Source organism: Ranitomeya imitator, chromosome 4 (assembly GCF_032444005.1).
Source record: "Ranitomeya imitator isolate aRanImi1 chromosome 4, aRanImi1.pri, whole genome shotgun sequence".
In the NCBI taxonomy this organism is placed as follows: domain Eukaryota; kingdom Metazoa; phylum Chordata; class Amphibia; order Anura; family Dendrobatidae; genus Ranitomeya; species Ranitomeya imitator.
In genome coordinates this window covers 207,255,160-207,272,800 of record NC_091285.1, presented here as the reverse complement: position 1 = coordinate 207,272,800, position 17,641 = coordinate 207,255,160, and the positions used below count along the sequence as shown (strand labels likewise).

Below are 17,641 nucleotides of genomic sequence, written 5' to 3'. Positions count from 1 at the left end.
GAGCAGCAGGCCACAGGAACGATCCAGGAGGAAACAGGTCCAATACTAGAAAATTGACTGGAGGCCAGGATCAAAGCACAAGGTGGAGTTAAATAGAGCAGCACCTAACGACTTCACCACATCACCTGAGGAAGGAAACTCAGAAGCCGCAGTACCACTCTCCCCCACCAACGGAAGCTCACAGAGAGAATCAGCCGCATTGCTGCTCTGCAGCGCCGATTCCGCCTTCCGGCACACCGCATCATAAGTGACCTACCTACCAGGTGGAATTCCACGTTACATATGTTGGAGCGGTTGTGTGAGCAGCAGCAAGCAGTAATGGAGTACCAGCTGCATCAGGCGCTAAACAGTCGCAGTCAGCGCCGATCAGACTTCACAACCACAGAGTGGGCCACTATGAAGGACGTCTGCCAAGTTTTGCGTCCTTTCAATTATTCCACGCGGATGGCAAGTGCAGATGATGCACTAGTCAGCATGACTGTCCCCCTTATCTGCCTGCTTCAACAAACTTTGCAAGCGTTAAGGGATGATGTTGTGGAAGAGGTGGAGGATGAGGAGTCACCTTTTCCATCAGCTTCTGGAGAGTCAGCGCCACGTGGTTCCTCACAAAGGGGTACGCAGGGGCCACTTTGTGAGGAGGATGAGGAGTCAATGCAGGAGGAAGAGCTCCATCCAGAGGGAGTGACACAATTGTCCAGTGGTCAGTGTGTACAGCGAGGGTGGGGTGATGACGAGCGGGCAGAGATCATGTCTCAAGCAGGGGACAGCGTTTCTGGGCCAGTTGGCAGTCTGCAGCACATGGTGGATTTCATGCTGCAGTGCCTGAGAAACGACTGCCGCATCGACCACATTCTCAACATGCCTGATTATTGGGTGTTCACCCTCCTCGATCCTCGCTACCGGGACAACATCCAAAACCTCATCCCAGCGTTGACCCGGGAGCGTAAAATGTGGGAGTACCAGGACACACTGGTGAATTCCATCATCTTCTCCAGTCCAACTGAGAGGAGTGCTGCTAGTGCTTTACAAAGCAGCTCAGTGCGTCGAGGCAGTGGGGGAGGCTCTGCACAAAGAGGGAGCAGAAGCAGTGCCTCTGCCCAAGGCAAGCCCAGTATGGCACAACTGTGGAAAACTTTTGTGTGCCCGCCCCAAATGTCTACACCATCACTGGCGGCTCCAGTCAGCAGGAGGCAACGGTTCTGTCAGATGGTGACAGACTACATGGTTTGCCCTCTTAGTGTACTCCCAGACGGCTCTTCCCCGTTCAAGTTTTGGGTCTCTAAGCTGGATACATGGCCAGAGCTAAGCCAGTATGCATTGGAGGTGCTGGCTTGCCCTGCGGCTAGTGTCTTATCGGAACGTGTCTTTAGTGCCGCAGGTGGTGTACTAACAGACCGTCGCATGCGACTATCCTCCGATAACATTGACCGGCTTACTTTCCTGAAAATGAACCAGGCCTGTATCTCGCAGGAATTTGCCACTCCTCTGCCTGATTAAGTAATTGGGTGTCATCCAGGTCTCCTGATGTGTTCATCTTTCTACCACCTGAACTGCTATTCCTGGGCTCCAACACCGCCAGTTGCGGCTCAGAAGTGCAGGCTGCACAGTAAAAACATACGACCCAGTGTTATTGGGTTTCAGTAACGTCAGCTGATCCCCAGCTGTGTAGCCGGCAATGTGTCGTGCGACCGCCACGCTGGCACAACAACCTAAATGTAAGGGAACCTCCCCCCCCCCCCCCCCCGGCGTTTGTTACTGAAAGAGCCATCTTGTGCAGCAGTAATGCTGCACAAGGAAAAGGTAGCTCTCTTAGTTTAGCTCCTTGCACACGCAGAACTTAACACTTATAAAATGTGTTCACTGATACAGTTATACCGTCCCGGAGCTGGGACTTTCCTTCGTAATGTGACGCAGCACAGCCGTCATTCCTACCCCCTTGGTGCCATGCGCTGCCTCCTCAGCGTTGTTTGAAGCTGTCACGGAGCCTGCCCTGTTCTGTTATCCCTTGGCCATGTCCAATTTGCGCTGCCTGTCTTCTGACATAATTTGGTGTCAGGCTGGCTGCGCCTGTGCGCCCACGCTGCCCGAGATCCCGCCTCGCAGTGTCTCCTGATTGAATCACACTGCGAGCCTGGGATCCATGGGCATGCGCAGTGCATATCTTCCCCTCGGGCTCTCGCTCATCTCCCTCCGCCTTCTTTAGACTGTGCGCCGTCAGCTGACCCCTAATAGCATGCCAAGGCCGTGACGCCGCACAGTCTGAAGAAGAGGGAAGGAGGGGAGTGAGTCGAGGATATGCACTGTGCATGCCCATGGATCCAAGGCCCGCAGTGGGATTACATTAGACGACACTGCGAGGTGGGATCTGTAGCAGCGTGGACGCACAGGCACTCACAGCCTGACACCAAATTATGTCAGAAGACAGGCAGCGCAAATTGGGCATGGCCAAGGGATAACAGAACAGCGCAGGCTCCGTGACAGCTTAAAACAACGCTGAGGAGGCAGCGCACGGCACAAAGGGGATAGGAATGACAGCTGTGCTGCGTCCCATTACGAAGGAAATTCCCACCTCCGGGACGGTTTTACGGTATAAGGGGACACATTTTTAGTGTTTACTTCTGTGTTTGCAAGGAGCATAATTAAAAGAGCGACCTTTTCCTTTTGCATCCTTAGTGCTGCACAAGATGGCTCTTTCAGCTACAAATGTCTTTGGGGGGGGGGGGGGGGTTAAAGGTTCCCTTTCAACTTGCTCCAATCTGGCTTCGGCCCATACTCTGTTCCTCTGCTCTTCCTGCTGTCCCTGGGCTCTAACACCGCCAGTTGGTGCCTGGAAGTGCTGTCTGCACAGTCAACAGTCGCTCCTCTGTTATTGGGGTTCAGTAACGTCAGCTGATCCCCAGCTGTGTATCCGGAAACGTGTCATGCGACCGCCACACTGGCACAACAAAAATGTAGGGGAAACTGTCCCCCCCCCCCCCTAGGTGTTTGTTACTGAAAGAGCCACCTTGTGCAGCACTAATACTGCACAAGGAAAAGGTCGCTCTTTAAATTATGCTCCTTGGAAACGCTGAACTACACACTCATGTAATGTGTCCCCTCACACCGTCAAACCGTCCCGGAGGTGGGACTTTCCTTTGTAATGTGACGCAGCACAGCTGCCATTCCTACCCCCTTGGCTCCGTGCGCTGCCTCCTTAGCGTTGTTTGATTTTGTCATGGACCCTGCGCTGTTATGTTATCCCTTGGCCATGCAGTTTGCGCTGCCCGTCCTCTGACATCATTTGTTGTTGTCCTGGCTGCGCCTGTGCGTCCACGCTGCCCGAAATCCCACCTCGCAGTGTCGTCTAATGTGATCCCACAGTGGGCCTGGTATCCATGGCCATGCGCAGTGCATATACTAGCCTCTCACTCCCCTTCTTCACGCTTCTTCAGACTAGGCGGCGTCAGCTGATCCCTAATAGCATGCCACAGCCGTGACGCCGCACAGTCTGAAGAAGCAGGAAGGAGGGGAGTGAGAGGCGATGATATGCACTGCGCATGCCCATGGATCCCAGGCCCGCAGTGGGATTACATTAGATGACACTGCGAGGTTGGATCTCGGGCAGCTTGGACGCACAGGCACTGCCAGCCTGACACCTAAATGATGTCAGAAGACGGGCACCGCTAACTGTGCATGGCCAAGGGATAACATTACAGCGCGGGCTCCAAGACAGAACCAAACAACGTTGAGGAGGTGGCGCATGGCACCAAGGGGGTTGGAATGACGGCTGTGCTGTGTCACATTACAAAGGAAATTCCCACCTCTGGGACGGTTTAACGGTGTGAGGGGACACATTATATGAGTGTGTACTTCAGCGTTTGCAAGGAGCATAATTTTAGGAGCCACCATTTTCCATGTGCAGTATTACTGCTGTACAAGATGGCTCTTTCAGCAACAAATGCCTGGGGGGGTTAAAGGTTCCCTTTCAACTTGCTCCACTGCAGGCTTCAGCCTACACTCTGCTCCTCTTTGATTCCCTGGGTTTCAACACTGTCAGTTGTCACCTGGAAGTGTTGTCTACACAGAAAAAACACTCGCTGATGTGTCAGTGGGGTTCAGCACCGCCAGCTGTTCCCCTGCTGTGTAGTCGGCAACGTGTCCAGCACAAGCCACGCTGGCACAACAGAACAAAAGCTGTCTCCAGTGCAGGCTTCGGCCTACACTCTGCTCCTCTCCTACTCCTGCTGTCCCTGGGCTCTAACACCGCCAGTTTTTGCCCGGACGTGCTAGCTGCACAGAGAAAAACACCAGCCAATGTGTCAGTGGGGTTCAGCACCGCCAGCTGTTCCCCTGCTGTGTAGCCGGCATCGTGTCCTGCAAACGCCATGCAGGCACCTGAACTGAAATTAAAGGGAACCTGCCCACCCCCAGGTGTTTCTATGTATAGCAGCCACCTTGTACAGCAGTACTGCTGCATTTGTACAAGGTGGCTGACTTTTTCTCCTTGCCCACATCGAACTCAACAAACACGTACAAAATGTGTCTCATTAGAGACCATTACAGTGTCCCTAAGGTGTGACTTTCCTTTTTAATGGCACGCAGCACCCCCCTTGGTAGCGCTGCCCGTCTTCTGACATCATTGGTTGGCTGGCTGTGCCTGTGCGTCCGCCCTGCCCGATGGGCATGTGCAGTGCATATGTTCGCCTGTCTTCACTCATCTCCTTCCGCCTTCTTCAGACTGTGCGGCCTCATGGCCGCGGCATGCGATAAGGGATCAGCGGAGGCCGCCCAGTCTGAAGCAGGTGTAAGGACATGAGTGAGTGGCAAACATATTTACTGCGCAAGGCCACGAATCACAGCCCCGCAGTGTGACTTTATGAAAAGACACTGTGGGTCTGGGATTCATGACCATCGCTAACCGCACCGGCCAACGTGAAATGAGGTGAGAAGACAGTCAGCGCTCACAGCGCATGGCCAAGGGCTAACAAGAGCGCAGACTCCTGTACAGCAAATAACGCTCAGGAGGCTGCGCCCAGCACCAAGGCGTTATTTTTGGACACCTGTGCCGCGTCTCCTTAAAAAGACAAGTCACGCCTCCAATACAGTTCTACTGTACAATGGGCAAAATTGTGTACGTCTTTCATTCTGCGTGTGCAATGAGCAAAATTTAAAGAGCAACCTTTCACTTGTGGAGCATTACTGCTGCACAAGGTGTGGCTCTTCTACATTGTAACACCTGAGGGTGAGATAAAGGTTACCTTTGAAATTGGTTCAATTAGGCTTCGGCCTACACTCTGCTCCTCCTTCAGACCCTGGGCTCTAACACCGCCAGTTTTTGCCCGGAAGTGCTAGCTGCACAGAGAAAAACACCAGCCAATGTGTCACTGGGGTTCAGCACCGCCAGCTGTTCCCCCGCTGTGTAGTCGGCATCGTGTCCTGCAAACGCAACGCAGACACAAAGCTGCCTCCAGTGCAGGCTTCGGCCTACACTATGCTCCCCCTGCTTACCCTTTGCTTCAACACCGCTAGTTGGGACTCTAGGAAGACAATCTTGAATAGGCAACGCATCCGGGTTCCAGCACCGCCAGCTGGTTCTCGGCAGTGTTTTTGTCACGGGTACTCCCTCGTGCCCAGCCTGGTTCCAGCACCGTCAGCTGTTTCCGGGTACTGTCAAACTCACTGAGACGCCTATGCGTTGCCCCGTCGTGTTGCGGTCGGGTTAGCCAACTCCAGGGTGCCTCCAGTTTAGGAGCTTCCTATGTGGGCTGCGTGAATTGGCAGTCAAGGCTGGTTCTGTAGTGCCAGTAGGCCAAGCTCCCCATGTAGGACTGTTGGGGTTCGGTAACTGCGGCTGCCTCGCGGCCTAGCTGTTCTCTCCTCTCCTGTGGACCTTCTGGTCCACCACCTGGTTCCAGCACCGTCAGCTGGTTCCGGGCAGAGCCTTTGGCTTAGGTGCCTCCTCCTGGGTATCCGAGTTCCGCCAACGCCAGGCGGTCCTTGGTAGTGCTTTTAAGCGCGGACACCTACAGCTTAGTAACCGGGTTCCAGCACCGTCAGCTGGTCCTCAGTGCCATTGGCTCTTGCACACTGGGGCAACGCATCCGGGTTCCAGCACCGCCAGCTGGTTCTCGGCAGTGTTTTTGTCACAGGTACTCCCTCGTGCCCAGCCTGGTTCCAGCACCGTCAGCTGTTTCCGAGTACTGTCAAGATCACTGAGACACCTATGCGTTGCCCCGTCGTGTTGCGGCCGGGTTAGCCAACTCCAGGGTGCCTCCAGTTTAGGAGCTTCATATGTGGGCTGCATGAATTGGCAGTCAAGGCTGGTTCTGTAGTGCCAGTAGGCCAAGCTCCCCCGTAGGACTGTTGGGGTTCGGTAACTGCGGCTGCCTCGCGGCCTAGCTGTTCTCTCCTCTCCTGTGGACCTTTTGGTCCACATCCTCGTTCCAGCACCGTCAGCTGGTTCTCGGCAGTGTCTTTGCTCTTGTACCTTCTGCTCCACATCCTGGTTCCAGTACCGTCAGCTGGTTCCGGGCAGAGCCTTTGGCTTAGGTGCCTCCTTCTGGGTATCCAAGTTCCACCAACGTCAGGTGGTCCTTGGTAGTGCTTTCAGGCACTGGTACCTCCTGCTTAGTAACCGGGTTCCAGTAACGTCAGCTGGTCCTCGGTAGTTCCATTGGCTCTTGGACCTTCGGCTACCCATCCGGGTTCCAGTACCGTCAGCTGGTTCTCGGCAGTGTCTTTTGCTCTTGTACCTTCTGCTCCCCATCCTGGTTCCAGTTCCATCAGCTGGTTCTTGGCATTTTCTCAGCCTTCTTGTACCTTCTGCTACATTTCCAAGTTGAAGACCCTAAAGTCGACGACCCGGAAGACCACCCCTAAGATGACGACGACACCAGAGACGACAACCAGTGAGATGACGACGACCCTGGAGATGACGACCCTGAAGACCACCCCGATGACGACCCTGGAGACGACGACATGGAAGACCGAGAAGCAGAAGAACAAGAGGCTGCAGAACAAAGAGCAGAAGAACATTAAGCATAACACTTAATATCAGAGCAAAAGATATTATCTAAATTATATGCAGAAGAAGACTAAGCAGTGTATGGGGGTGAGTCCGTTCCTCCTCGTGGTGCCCCTGATTAAAGCCTGATGCTGCAGGCCAAACTGAATGCGGACAAATGTAACTTTTGTGACAGGCAGAACGGAAGGTGTAATCTGCAAACTTTTATAGATAACAACTACGGGAATGCCTCTGTCACAAATGAGAATATGATGAAGAAGTAGAATAGGAAGAATAATAATAGTTGAATAAAATGAATATGTAGAATAGGAAGAATAATAATAGTTGAATAAAATGAATATGAAGAATGTAATAAAAAAAAAATAGGTAGAAGAAGAAGATGAATAAGGTGAAGAAGAAGTTGATGTCAAAGATGCTGATGATGATGAAAGTGTGGGAAAAGGAAAAAAAAAAGAAGGGGAAGGGCGTGGAATAGTGAAACATCAATATCTGACAAAATAAAAAAAATGTACATAGTCAATATCTTTGTCACTACGAACGTCTTTAAAAAAAAAAAAAATCATGCTATTCTATTTGATTGGGCTAAACCTCTATGCCTTTAATGTCTCCGCCACCTCCCCAAATACATCCTGCATTATTCTTAGGCTGGGTTCCCATTGCGTTATGGGACCGCGTTTAACGGACAGCGTTGCACGGCGAAATTAACGCCGTGCAACGCGTCCGTTAACGCGCCCATTGAAGGCAATGGGAACGCGCTTCACTAGCGCGTGACATGTTCGGCACGCGCTAGCGACGCGCCAGTGATTCCTGGCTTGCCGCGGACGCTGCTTGCAGCGTCCGAGGCGCGCCCGCGGTCCATTCCCCGCTCTCGCAGATCGGTGATCTGCGAGAGCGGGGACGTTACCGCGACCCCGACCGCAGCCCCATAGAAAACATTGCGTTAGCGCAATCCGCTAGCGCTAAACGGATTGCACTAACGCAATGTGACCCTAGCCTTAGTTGTTTTCTTTCATGTAGAATGAACCTACAAGGAAAGAAAGGGTTTATTTTAATTCTGATATTTTGGTCCCATTGACTTGCATTGGGATCGGGTATCGGCGATATCCGATATTTTTTGAATATCGGCCGATCCAATCCTTTCCGATATCGGAAGGTATCACTCAACACTAGTGAGGAGTAGAGCAATGAGCAGACAGCGTGCCAACGTCACAATGCGGTCTCCTCCTCATTGAAGCCACTTGCCACGCTCATGGGTGCACGGAGCCACCGGACAAATGGTCAGGTCCCTTTAATAACAGGCTTTTCTTCACATACTGCACCCAAGGAGGGGAACATTAGACCCCTCAGTGCTAATCTACTTCGCTCTCTCGCTGCGCATTTTCAAATTACTTTTCAGTGTTGTAATTCACTGAAACTTTATGAATTTTGGGGGAATTTAAATTTCAAAAGATCCCGTCAGGAATATTATCTACCCGGACGGCCCCGCTACGGTCTAGCCAGTTAACTATGTGTCTGCTGGACTGAGGTATTTTCACGTTCCAAATATGCCAAAAATGTCTGACCATGGGTGCCAGTCTCCGGCTTTGGAGGAGAGGTGGGGGAGGGGAAGGGCCCTTTCTCATTTGGGTGAGCCCTGTCCATACAGTCATGGGTATACTGAGGACATGGTGGAAGGAGGGTGCAGCAGGGTGCTGGGGTCACGGCTTTATTGTGGAGGCACCGGCTGCTCCTGAGCAATGCTCCTTCCCTCCACTCCCACACAGCATGCAATACAACCTGCCGGAGCATATACAATAATGGCTCTCACGTGAAGGCGACCCTCTGACGCCACGCGGTAACCTCGGGTCAATACATGCCGCCTCAGAGCCAGACCTCCCCGGGCCACTGCCCCTCACCGAGCCCGGAGCCAGACGTACTATGCGGCGACTAGGGGAAGTACTCGAGAAATTCAAGTCTTCCGCCACAGGCACTGACCAATCAGCACACAGAGTCCACGTCAGAACGTTTAGATTGGCCAATCAACGATAGGGAACAGGCAGCAGCTCAGGGACACGAGGAGGCGTCGCCCGTTTTAAAACAACGTTATTTTTGATTGGTTGCCGTTGTGAGATGCTAGGACAGGCAGACTGTGATTGGCTGATGGCTCCCCCGCACGTAGCAGGACCGCGCTAAGCAACACTATATTATACATTCAGGCCCCGCCCTGGATGACGTCGGCGGGACTTTTAAAGCTCGGGGAGGGGGAGCCGCTCTGATCAGCTGTTTATTGAGCCATGCAGCGGTAATGGGATGGCTGGGATCGGTGGCAGCGGGTGTGACTGACGGGGCGGTACTGGAAGGCGGTGTGCTCCTTGTTATGTGGAGGATGGCAGAGCTCCATACTTGCGTCACGTCCATACAGCTGTGTGATGGCTGAATGATGCTGCTAATGGCAGCAGTGATCTGAGTGGTGCTGGAGGGTCTCCTCCCTGCAGGGCTGAGACCCCCTGGGCTCTCTACGTGGAGTAGTGGTCCTGGAAACAAGATGCACTGGCGGCTGCGGGGCGGAATAAAACGTGTTATTTCTTCCCACACTCTCTGATGAGGTATTGGCAATTACATTGATGGCGCATAATGGGTTAATGCCATATAGGGTGTAGTATAATGCCCACCTGGGCTAAGCTAGTGTTAACTCATTAGGTGCCAATTAATTAAATTGCTAATCTCTGCAAGGGAGAGACAAAAAAAAACCCTTCCACCCCGCAGCCAGCCTTCTACCCTGTGCCTAGCGCAACATGAGACATGTGGGGCAAGGTTCCCTTTAAGGAGGACATGTCACCTCAAGTGACCAGTTTTTTTTTTTTTTCTTTGAACACCCATGAGATGGTGGATTTTGCAGTGAAAATGACAAATCTGCTACCATTGTGCCTGTCTGGTGGCTCTGCGGACGCGCACCCTGTAAATTGGGTTCCTATTGCTACAGACATCTGGCTGCTAACTGCAGTGTCAGCACACTGGGGGGCCACAGGATGAAGGGGGTGTTTTCACTTTGGAGCACAAATATATATATTTTTTTTTTTATAGGAAGGAAAGTTTCTTGTTATTTTAACTTGGGACTGCCCCTTTAAATGCATGTATTATGGCATATGTCGGCTCTGGAGCGGAGCCTGCATCATTCCTGGCAGATGATAACGTGACTTACACAGCCATCACCTGCCTCTAATGGCCCCGAGAAGAGCTGAACGCCGCTATTAACCCCTTGAATGCAATGGTCAATCTGCCAGTGGCCTTTATAGTGCAGTCAGGGGGCATGCTATCACATGCACCCAACGCTTCCCCCTTCCCATATTGATGGGCTGCCATGACTGAGTTTCTGTGATGACCAGCCTGTGCCTGGGCTTCTATAAAATGGCTTTACTATAAATTGCAGTATAAAGTAGAGGTAATCTAACAATTTGCTGGATTGTCTACCACAACAAAAAAAAATTGAAATCAACTGTATTCTCCCATTTTAAATGGCTCCATTGGCATTAAAATTAAAGTTGCTGATCTCAGAAAATGGCAACACGAGCCCTTTGTGTAGTTTGTATTAATCTCCCTGAACATACTGACTTGAGAAATCCTGTTCCCTGGTAACTCTTACAATACAAAACTAACAAAGTGTTTTCCCCACTTTCCTCCTGTAAATTGAATTGCGTCACTCAATGACATTCATAGAAGCCTTTTTAAGCCAAGGGGGGAGGGGAATGGTATCACAGTACATGGTCAGCTATAGAATATCAGAAGGGCAGGTGCAGACGACCGCATGTTCTCCATCCAAGAAACGCTCTCTAATTTATATTGAGTGTTTTTCCTTCCGGTTTGTCCAAGAAGACTGGCCTGCACTTGGATGCCATCTGAGTGCAGTGCAATGCTTTCCACAGACCCATGGCATGAATGGCCCAGTGCATCTGAGTATCAGCGGTAAACTGTACATGCTGCATTTTCTAAGGGAATAAATATTTCTTAGGGAATAAATGGGACATGTGCACTTCCTCACTGAATGACCTTGGTCCGCATGTGAGATAATGTGTTAACGAATCGCACTTGGACCAAACTATACAGTGAGATCTGTCAGAGCTCAGGCCAATAACTATTATAGAAATATATCATGGACGAGCAAAGATGCATTATGAGCAAATCAAAGTTGGACTGTCTGGAATTCTTCTCACAAATGAAGGTGAAACAAAAATATTCCCCTCCCCCCTCCACCTCTTTAGGCTAAGTATATATGTGTGAAATGTGTCGCTTCCTATAAAAAGATCAACCATTTAGCAACTTGTTTTTAATACAATATATATGTACTAGGGAGATTGATATTAGAGCTGGCAAAGCTTCACTGTAATGATTGGCTTGGATTGTGTTTTGCAGGCTAGATCCTCAGCTGGGACTATATATGCCGCCACTGGCCTGCAATGAGCCTCCGCTCCATGGGCTTTCCAAGGCTCCACTTCCTGAACCCTGGATGTTAATAGATAACCTCACTTCCATGGAGGACAACTTTAGGTAACATTGACCCTCCGTTATCGTGTGTTCTTGTATCTGAAACAAGTGCTGCATAAAATTACACCCTAATAGTAACATGAAGAGTTATGCCAGGTGCCCTAATTCTCAAAGGGCTGCTCTGCTCCTGGCACCCCCACTTCTGTCCTGTGCTGTAAGTGAAGGGGGCTGGCTCGCTGCTTATTTTAGGTCACTCTCTCCCCCTTCTATCATTGATGCATAGAGTAGGGGACTGGCTTGGCTATCGAAATAAGCAGCTAGTCCCAAGCAACTCTTCCTGGTCTGCTGATCGGTGTGCTTAGAATTCAGAAAAAATAAACCGTTCTATTTGCAATCTGTGCTCCCTCACAGCATCTTGTTCCGGTGCCAGCAGCTGCAGCGGTGATCACATGTGCCTGCTAATTAAATGAATGAATATTGATGCCTATGGGCGTGGAGGACAGTGCATATTCATTCACTTAATTAGAGAGCACACATCATTGCGTGGGAGCCAGCAACTGCGACTACTGTGCCAGCACAGTGAATATTGATGTTTCTTTAGCAGTGGGGACAGGCTTTAGCTGCAGCAGCTGGCTCCTGCCTCCTGAGACCCACTGCTCTGCCGCTGCCACTCCCCCTTCATCTTCTGGGACCATCACACTAGCAAAAGCAGTTGGGGCTTTTTCATCACAAAAAATGCTGAAAAACTAATACTAGAGTATATACGGTACTTGAAAAATAAAGGCACTTGGTGCAGAAATTGGCAAATTCATGAGCCCACTAGGTATAACAAGGCATATCTTTCTTTGGGACCCTAACCTAATATCCTGCCTTTCCTAGACTTAATGGAAATCGGTCACCCCAAAAATCGTATCTGAGCTAAGCCCACCGGCATCAGGGGCTTTTCTACAGCATTCTGTAATGCTGTAGATAAGCCCCCGATGTAACATGAAAGATGAGAAATATAAGTTATATTATACTCACCCAGGGGCGGTCCCGCTGTGGTCCAGGTCCGGCGTATCCTATCTTCATACCATGATGTCCTTCTTGTCTTCCTGCTCCGGCGCAGGCGTACTTGGTCTGCCCTGTTGAGGGCAGAGCAAAGTACTGCAGTGCGCAGGTGCAGGGAAAGGTCAGAGAGGCCCTGCGCACTGCAGTACTTTGCTCTGCCCTCAACAGGGCAGACAAAGAACACCTGCGCCAGAGCCGAAGCGTGAAGACAAGAAGAGGACATCATCGAATGAAGATAGGAGGCCCCGGACCGAACAGCGACGCCCTTTGGACCCGGACCGCAGCGGGACCGCCCCTGGGTGAGTATAATATAACCTTTTATTTCTCATCTTTCAGGTTTCATCAGGGGGCTTATCTACAGCATTCCAGAATGCTGTAGATCAGGGGTGTCAAACTGCATTCCTCGAGGGCTGCAAACGGTCATGTTTTCAGGATTTCCTTGTACTGCACAGGTGATAATTGAATCACCTACACAAATGAGTTGGTGATTAAATTATCACCTGTGCAGTACAAGGAAATCCTGAAAACATGACCTGTTTGCAGCCCTCGAGGAATGCAGTTTGACACCCCTGCTGTAGATAAGCCCCTGATGCCGGTGGGCTTAGCTCAGATATGATTTTTAGGGTGACAGGTTCCCTTTAAATCCTGCTTAAAGAGCACATAGAATCCAGCACTAATTAAAAGCAGCCTTGGGCTCAGTCTCCCCCAGTATACTACATAACTAGCCTAGTAAGTGACATATTTCAGTAATTGGGGTCTCTGGCCATAGATCATGTTGTTCTCAGCTAATATGGCAAAAGCCTGCTGCTAGATTCCCTTTAAGGACATAAAGTGAAAGATGTGCTACTTCATAACTGTTCTAACATTTAAATAGCGTTTGCACAGTCAGAACCGACCTCTCCACACTTCATATGCGGCTGTGGAAGGTTGTGGTCAAGCTGCACATGTCTGGTTCATGCAATCCCAAGATTTGGACCGAACATTTTCTAGAGTTGAGCGTAAACTGAAATGTTAAAGGCATACTTTGGTTTTAGTGCTGTAATAAATACTGTTGGGTACTCTCCATATCTTTTTATAAGGTTACCATCGAAATCCCGCTTCCTCAGTGCTCCAGGTGTGCTGTCGAAAGGTCAACGTTCAGATATTGCTGATATCAGAAGGTACGTGTGCACACACTGTCTGCAGATACGTAGCAAACAGTGGCCAGACCCTCGCATCTGACCAACGTTTATTAGGTGTTTAGTCAACATACAGTAAATGGAAATCTGACCTACCGAATGTCCACATGCCCGATCACTTGTTCTCCAGAAAAATGAACACTGGACTACAGCATAACAATAGCTTATCGAAAACGCATGCAAGTTTTAAAGGAAATGACTTTTCACAATCTACGGTTTAATCAGATTCTTGTTAAATGTATAAACGTAACTGCCGTTTTTTTTTTTTTTTTCCCCTTATTTTTTTTTTTATGGAAATTTTAAGCTGCATTTTACAGTACCAACAAAAGCGGAGACTTCGGCAGTCTCATGCAGCTTTTTTTTTTTCCTGACTGATTTGGAAAACTGCAGCATGTTGCTTTTCAGCGTTTTCACCCATAGACTATGATCAAAAACACAGGTATCAGAAATTGCAGCGTTTTTGGTGGAAAAAGCCCAAGGAATTTACATTTTGTTTTTTGGTGGGGGAACTAAACATGTGTGCAGTGCAGCATGCACAAGAGAAAATAAACACCACAAAACCTGTTTTTTTTTTTTTGTTTTTTTTTTAAGTGTCTTTACTGCCAAGAGCAGGTTTTGCCTGCAGAAAAACGCAACGTGTGACCATAACCTAAGGGTATGTGCACACGTCAGGATTTCTTGCAGAAATTTTCCTGACACAAACCGGAGATTTCTGCCAGAAATCCACATGCGATTTTACCGCGATTTTGACACGTTTTTTGTGCGTTTTTCCCAAATGCATAGAATTGCGGGAAAAACACAGAAAATCCGCAAAAATAATGAACATGCTCATTTTTTTACCACGATGCATTTTTTTCGCGGAAAAAAACGCATCCATGTGCACAAAACATGCAGAATGCATTCTAAATCATAGAATGCATAATGTATGCGTTTTTAATGAGTTTTTATAGTGTTTTTAGCGCGAAAAAACACGAAAAAAACGCGAAAACCTTTACGTGTGCACATAGCCTTAGGCTGACTGAGATGAATGTTCGTTCTGTCAGCTAAGACAGGTGTTCATCTTTTTGGCTATTCTGGCTCCACTCGGTGTCCTGTCATGTTGACTGAATATAGAATTACACAATCATGATGCCTTATCAAATGCTGCTGTGTCCTGATTGTCTAGAACAGATGTTATTCAAGAAGGTTGTGACTGATGGCAGTGGCCATCGTTAGCCTTTCTTGCTAATTAAACGGATTTAGGGAAAAAAATAATATAAATGTTTAACCTATTACAATTCTCGGAGAACCAGAAGGGGTATGACCACATTTCAGCAGAACTTGACAGACTCCACTGACTTACCACCAAATTGCTAGGTTTCAGGTGTCTGTAGCACTAATGTTTCTTTGCAATCCATATTTCCTAATTGTTTTTGACTCTACCATGAATGTATGGTATCTTCCAGGCTGACTTTCCCAGATTGTCCAAAGTCTATCTCTAAGGAAAGTGTGCCAAAGAGGGTCAGTATTGGTGTTGATACTGAACTGGATTTGTTGGAGTTAAAAAAGACTGTATTAAGGTATGTGGCTTCCTGTACACGTCCTCATTTCTACCATTATTTAGCTCTTTGTGGAAACCACTTGCCCTAAAGTGATTTTAAAAAGTATGTACCAATGAAGATTACTGCTTAGCTGCCAAAAAGAAACCCTCACACAGCACCACTGACCTCCCCCTCCCCCACCATAAAGTAACTTGTGATCACTCAGATGATATCCAAGTGTCTTCAGTGTGCTCAAATGTTGGAGTCCCCATAGCTGTTTGACTCGTGCAACATTCATGGATTTCCTGTTTCTTGGCAATCCCTGCATGTGTTGTCGCTATCTAACAGCTGCGAAACATGCACCCATGATGGTGAGTTGAACATATTACTAGAGCATGCCCAAGATACTCGGATAACACGATCAGAGCACTCACTCATCACTATAAATACTGTCTGGTTTTTGGTCTGCAATGAGAAAATGCTAAACATCACTATAAACAGGCCCAAAGCCGCCTGTTCTGAAGTTTTTAAATAAAAAAAAAAATTCAAAATTTTAATCTAGGAAAGTAGATTTTATGGGTTCATAGTTTTTTTTTTTTTTTTGTTTTTTGTTTTTTTTAATTTTATTTTCTTAAAACCGGTTCATCAGCTCCCCAACACAACATTCCGGTAAGCTTGAGATGGATGACATTGTTCTTCAAAGGCGGCAGAAACAAATAGATTATGGCAAAAACACAGTTGGTTACCGGTGTTATCGTCAAGAAGTTCCCAGGTAAGCCAGTATAGACTTATCATAGTTGCATATTTTTAAGGGAAATGTTTTTGACTTGTGTGGTTTTTTTTTTTTTTTTTTCAAATATGTATTATATAATATAATGGTTTTCTTTCAACAAGCCAATTACATCATTGCAGTACATTTGTTTTGCTGTGTGTTTGTTATATTTGAGAGAATTTGGACAGACAAATTCAGTTAAAATCTAAATGGCTATAAGGACAGCCTGATTAATCATGGCTTTCCCTCCAGAATTCTGGCTTGCATGCTTTTAATTCACAAAATGTGTAGGTGCAAATCTGGCTTCAGCCAAAATCTAGCAACGTTTAATGTGTTTATGCCAGTTACTCCGCCAACATGAGCAAAGGGGCATGACCCACAGCTCGTCTAGTTCATGACTAGCTATGGTGTTCCCTATGCCAGAAAGCTCACTCCTGACTGGAGATTTCTAGCAAGGCACATACAACTATTAAGATTCTCCAGGTTCCTGAAGACGTTTGTACCCCTTGGAGGTTGTCCACTAATCTTTCATTGACTGCCTGCTTGGGATAGGTAATCAGAGCTGCCACTAGGAGAATTTCAGGGTCCCCTTGAGACATCACCCAGGCTCCAGCCCAGCCTCCACCCCTTGAACTGTCCACAGTCCCACCGCTCTCTTGGAAAAACTCCACTTCACACCAGTCGCACATTAACCGTTCCCATCACCAGATTACACATAGCCAGCAGCTTTTGTTTTGGCCAAAAGATTTTTCTAATCTGCCACCACAAGGTAGACTTTTGGCCAGGCTCTACTCTACCCTATTAAAAATTTGTTAAAATATTTTCCAGTTCACCACCTGACAGCACACTGGAGGACGTCCTTCTTATCCTTGATGGGACAGGAACACGAGAGGTTAAAAGGACCCTCCCCCTACCACCCTTCAGTGTTTTTCCTGTCCCATCAGGGATAGGAACGGACGAGAGGATCTGCCGTTCTGTGCGGGGGGGGGGATGTGGATTGGGGGGGCTCAGCTTCACCCTTCCCTCCTGAGACACTCGTTGGCTGACACCCACCCGAAGGGTCCCTCAGCCTACCAGTGTAGCGCTGCTCCTGGGTTGGGGATCGCTTCCTCCTGGCGGTGGCTCTCGATCCCTCCGTCTGTCCCCTGGTGTGTGCGGCTCAGCGGCGGCCTCTGCTGGCGTCGGCGTCTCCATGCGGCCGCTGGGGGAACCAGTTCAACGCCGCACCTTCCTCTTTCCGGCCGCACGTCACTTCCGGTTTGCGGCTGAGGGGGATGGACGGCGTCTCTGCTACAGGAAGTGCAGAGGAAAGAGCGGTGGAGAACGCTGGAGCGTCATTTTGAAGTGAGGAACAGAATAAAAGGTATGTGCAGGGGCAGTAGTGATCTCTAGAGCATCATGGAGGACGCAGCTAGAGCAGAGTGTCAGGAGTCAGCAGCGCTAGTAAGTAGAGGCCTTAAAAAAAAAAGCTAGTGTTTGATAGATATATATATATATATATATATATATATATATATATATATATATATATATATATATATATTGATAATTCGGATTCCCATGACAGCACTACGAGAGAGGGGATCCGCCCTTCAGGAACAGGAAACCTACAGATACAAAAGGGCGGTACCTCTCCCCATGCATCAGTTGGTTTCCT

At 48.8% G+C, this 17,641-nt stretch overlaps 2 protein-coding genes across 3 annotated transcripts in view; one reads left to right on the top strand and one right to left on the bottom strand.

Moving 5' to 3' along the window:
- Positions 1 to 8,923, bottom strand: part of CDC25C (cell division cycle 25C) — a 95,640-nt gene extending 86,717 nt beyond the window's left edge. For both annotated transcript variants that reach the window (XM_069764330.1, XM_069764331.1), the window contains exon 1: positions 8,811 to 8,923. The gene's annotated coding sequence lies outside the window, so the exon portion shown is untranslated. The remainder of the gene's footprint in view (positions 1 to 8,810) is intronic.
- A 250-nt stretch (positions 8,924 to 9,173) lies between these two features.
- Positions 9,174 to 17,641, top strand: part of LOC138675794 (oocyte-specific histone RNA stem-loop-binding protein 2-like) — a 57,538-nt gene continuing 49,070 nt past the window's right edge. The window contains exons 1-5 of the mRNA XM_069764329.1: positions 9,174 to 9,284; positions 11,393 to 11,527; positions 13,594 to 13,674; positions 15,138 to 15,251; positions 15,862 to 15,984. Of these exons, the coding sequence (XP_069620430.1) occupies positions 9,277 to 9,284; positions 11,393 to 11,527; positions 13,594 to 13,674; positions 15,138 to 15,251; positions 15,862 to 15,984 (461 nt within the window). The 5' untranslated portion in view covers positions 9,174 to 9,276. The remainder of the gene's footprint in view (positions 9,285 to 11,392; positions 11,528 to 13,593; positions 13,675 to 15,137; positions 15,252 to 15,861; positions 15,985 to 17,641) is intronic.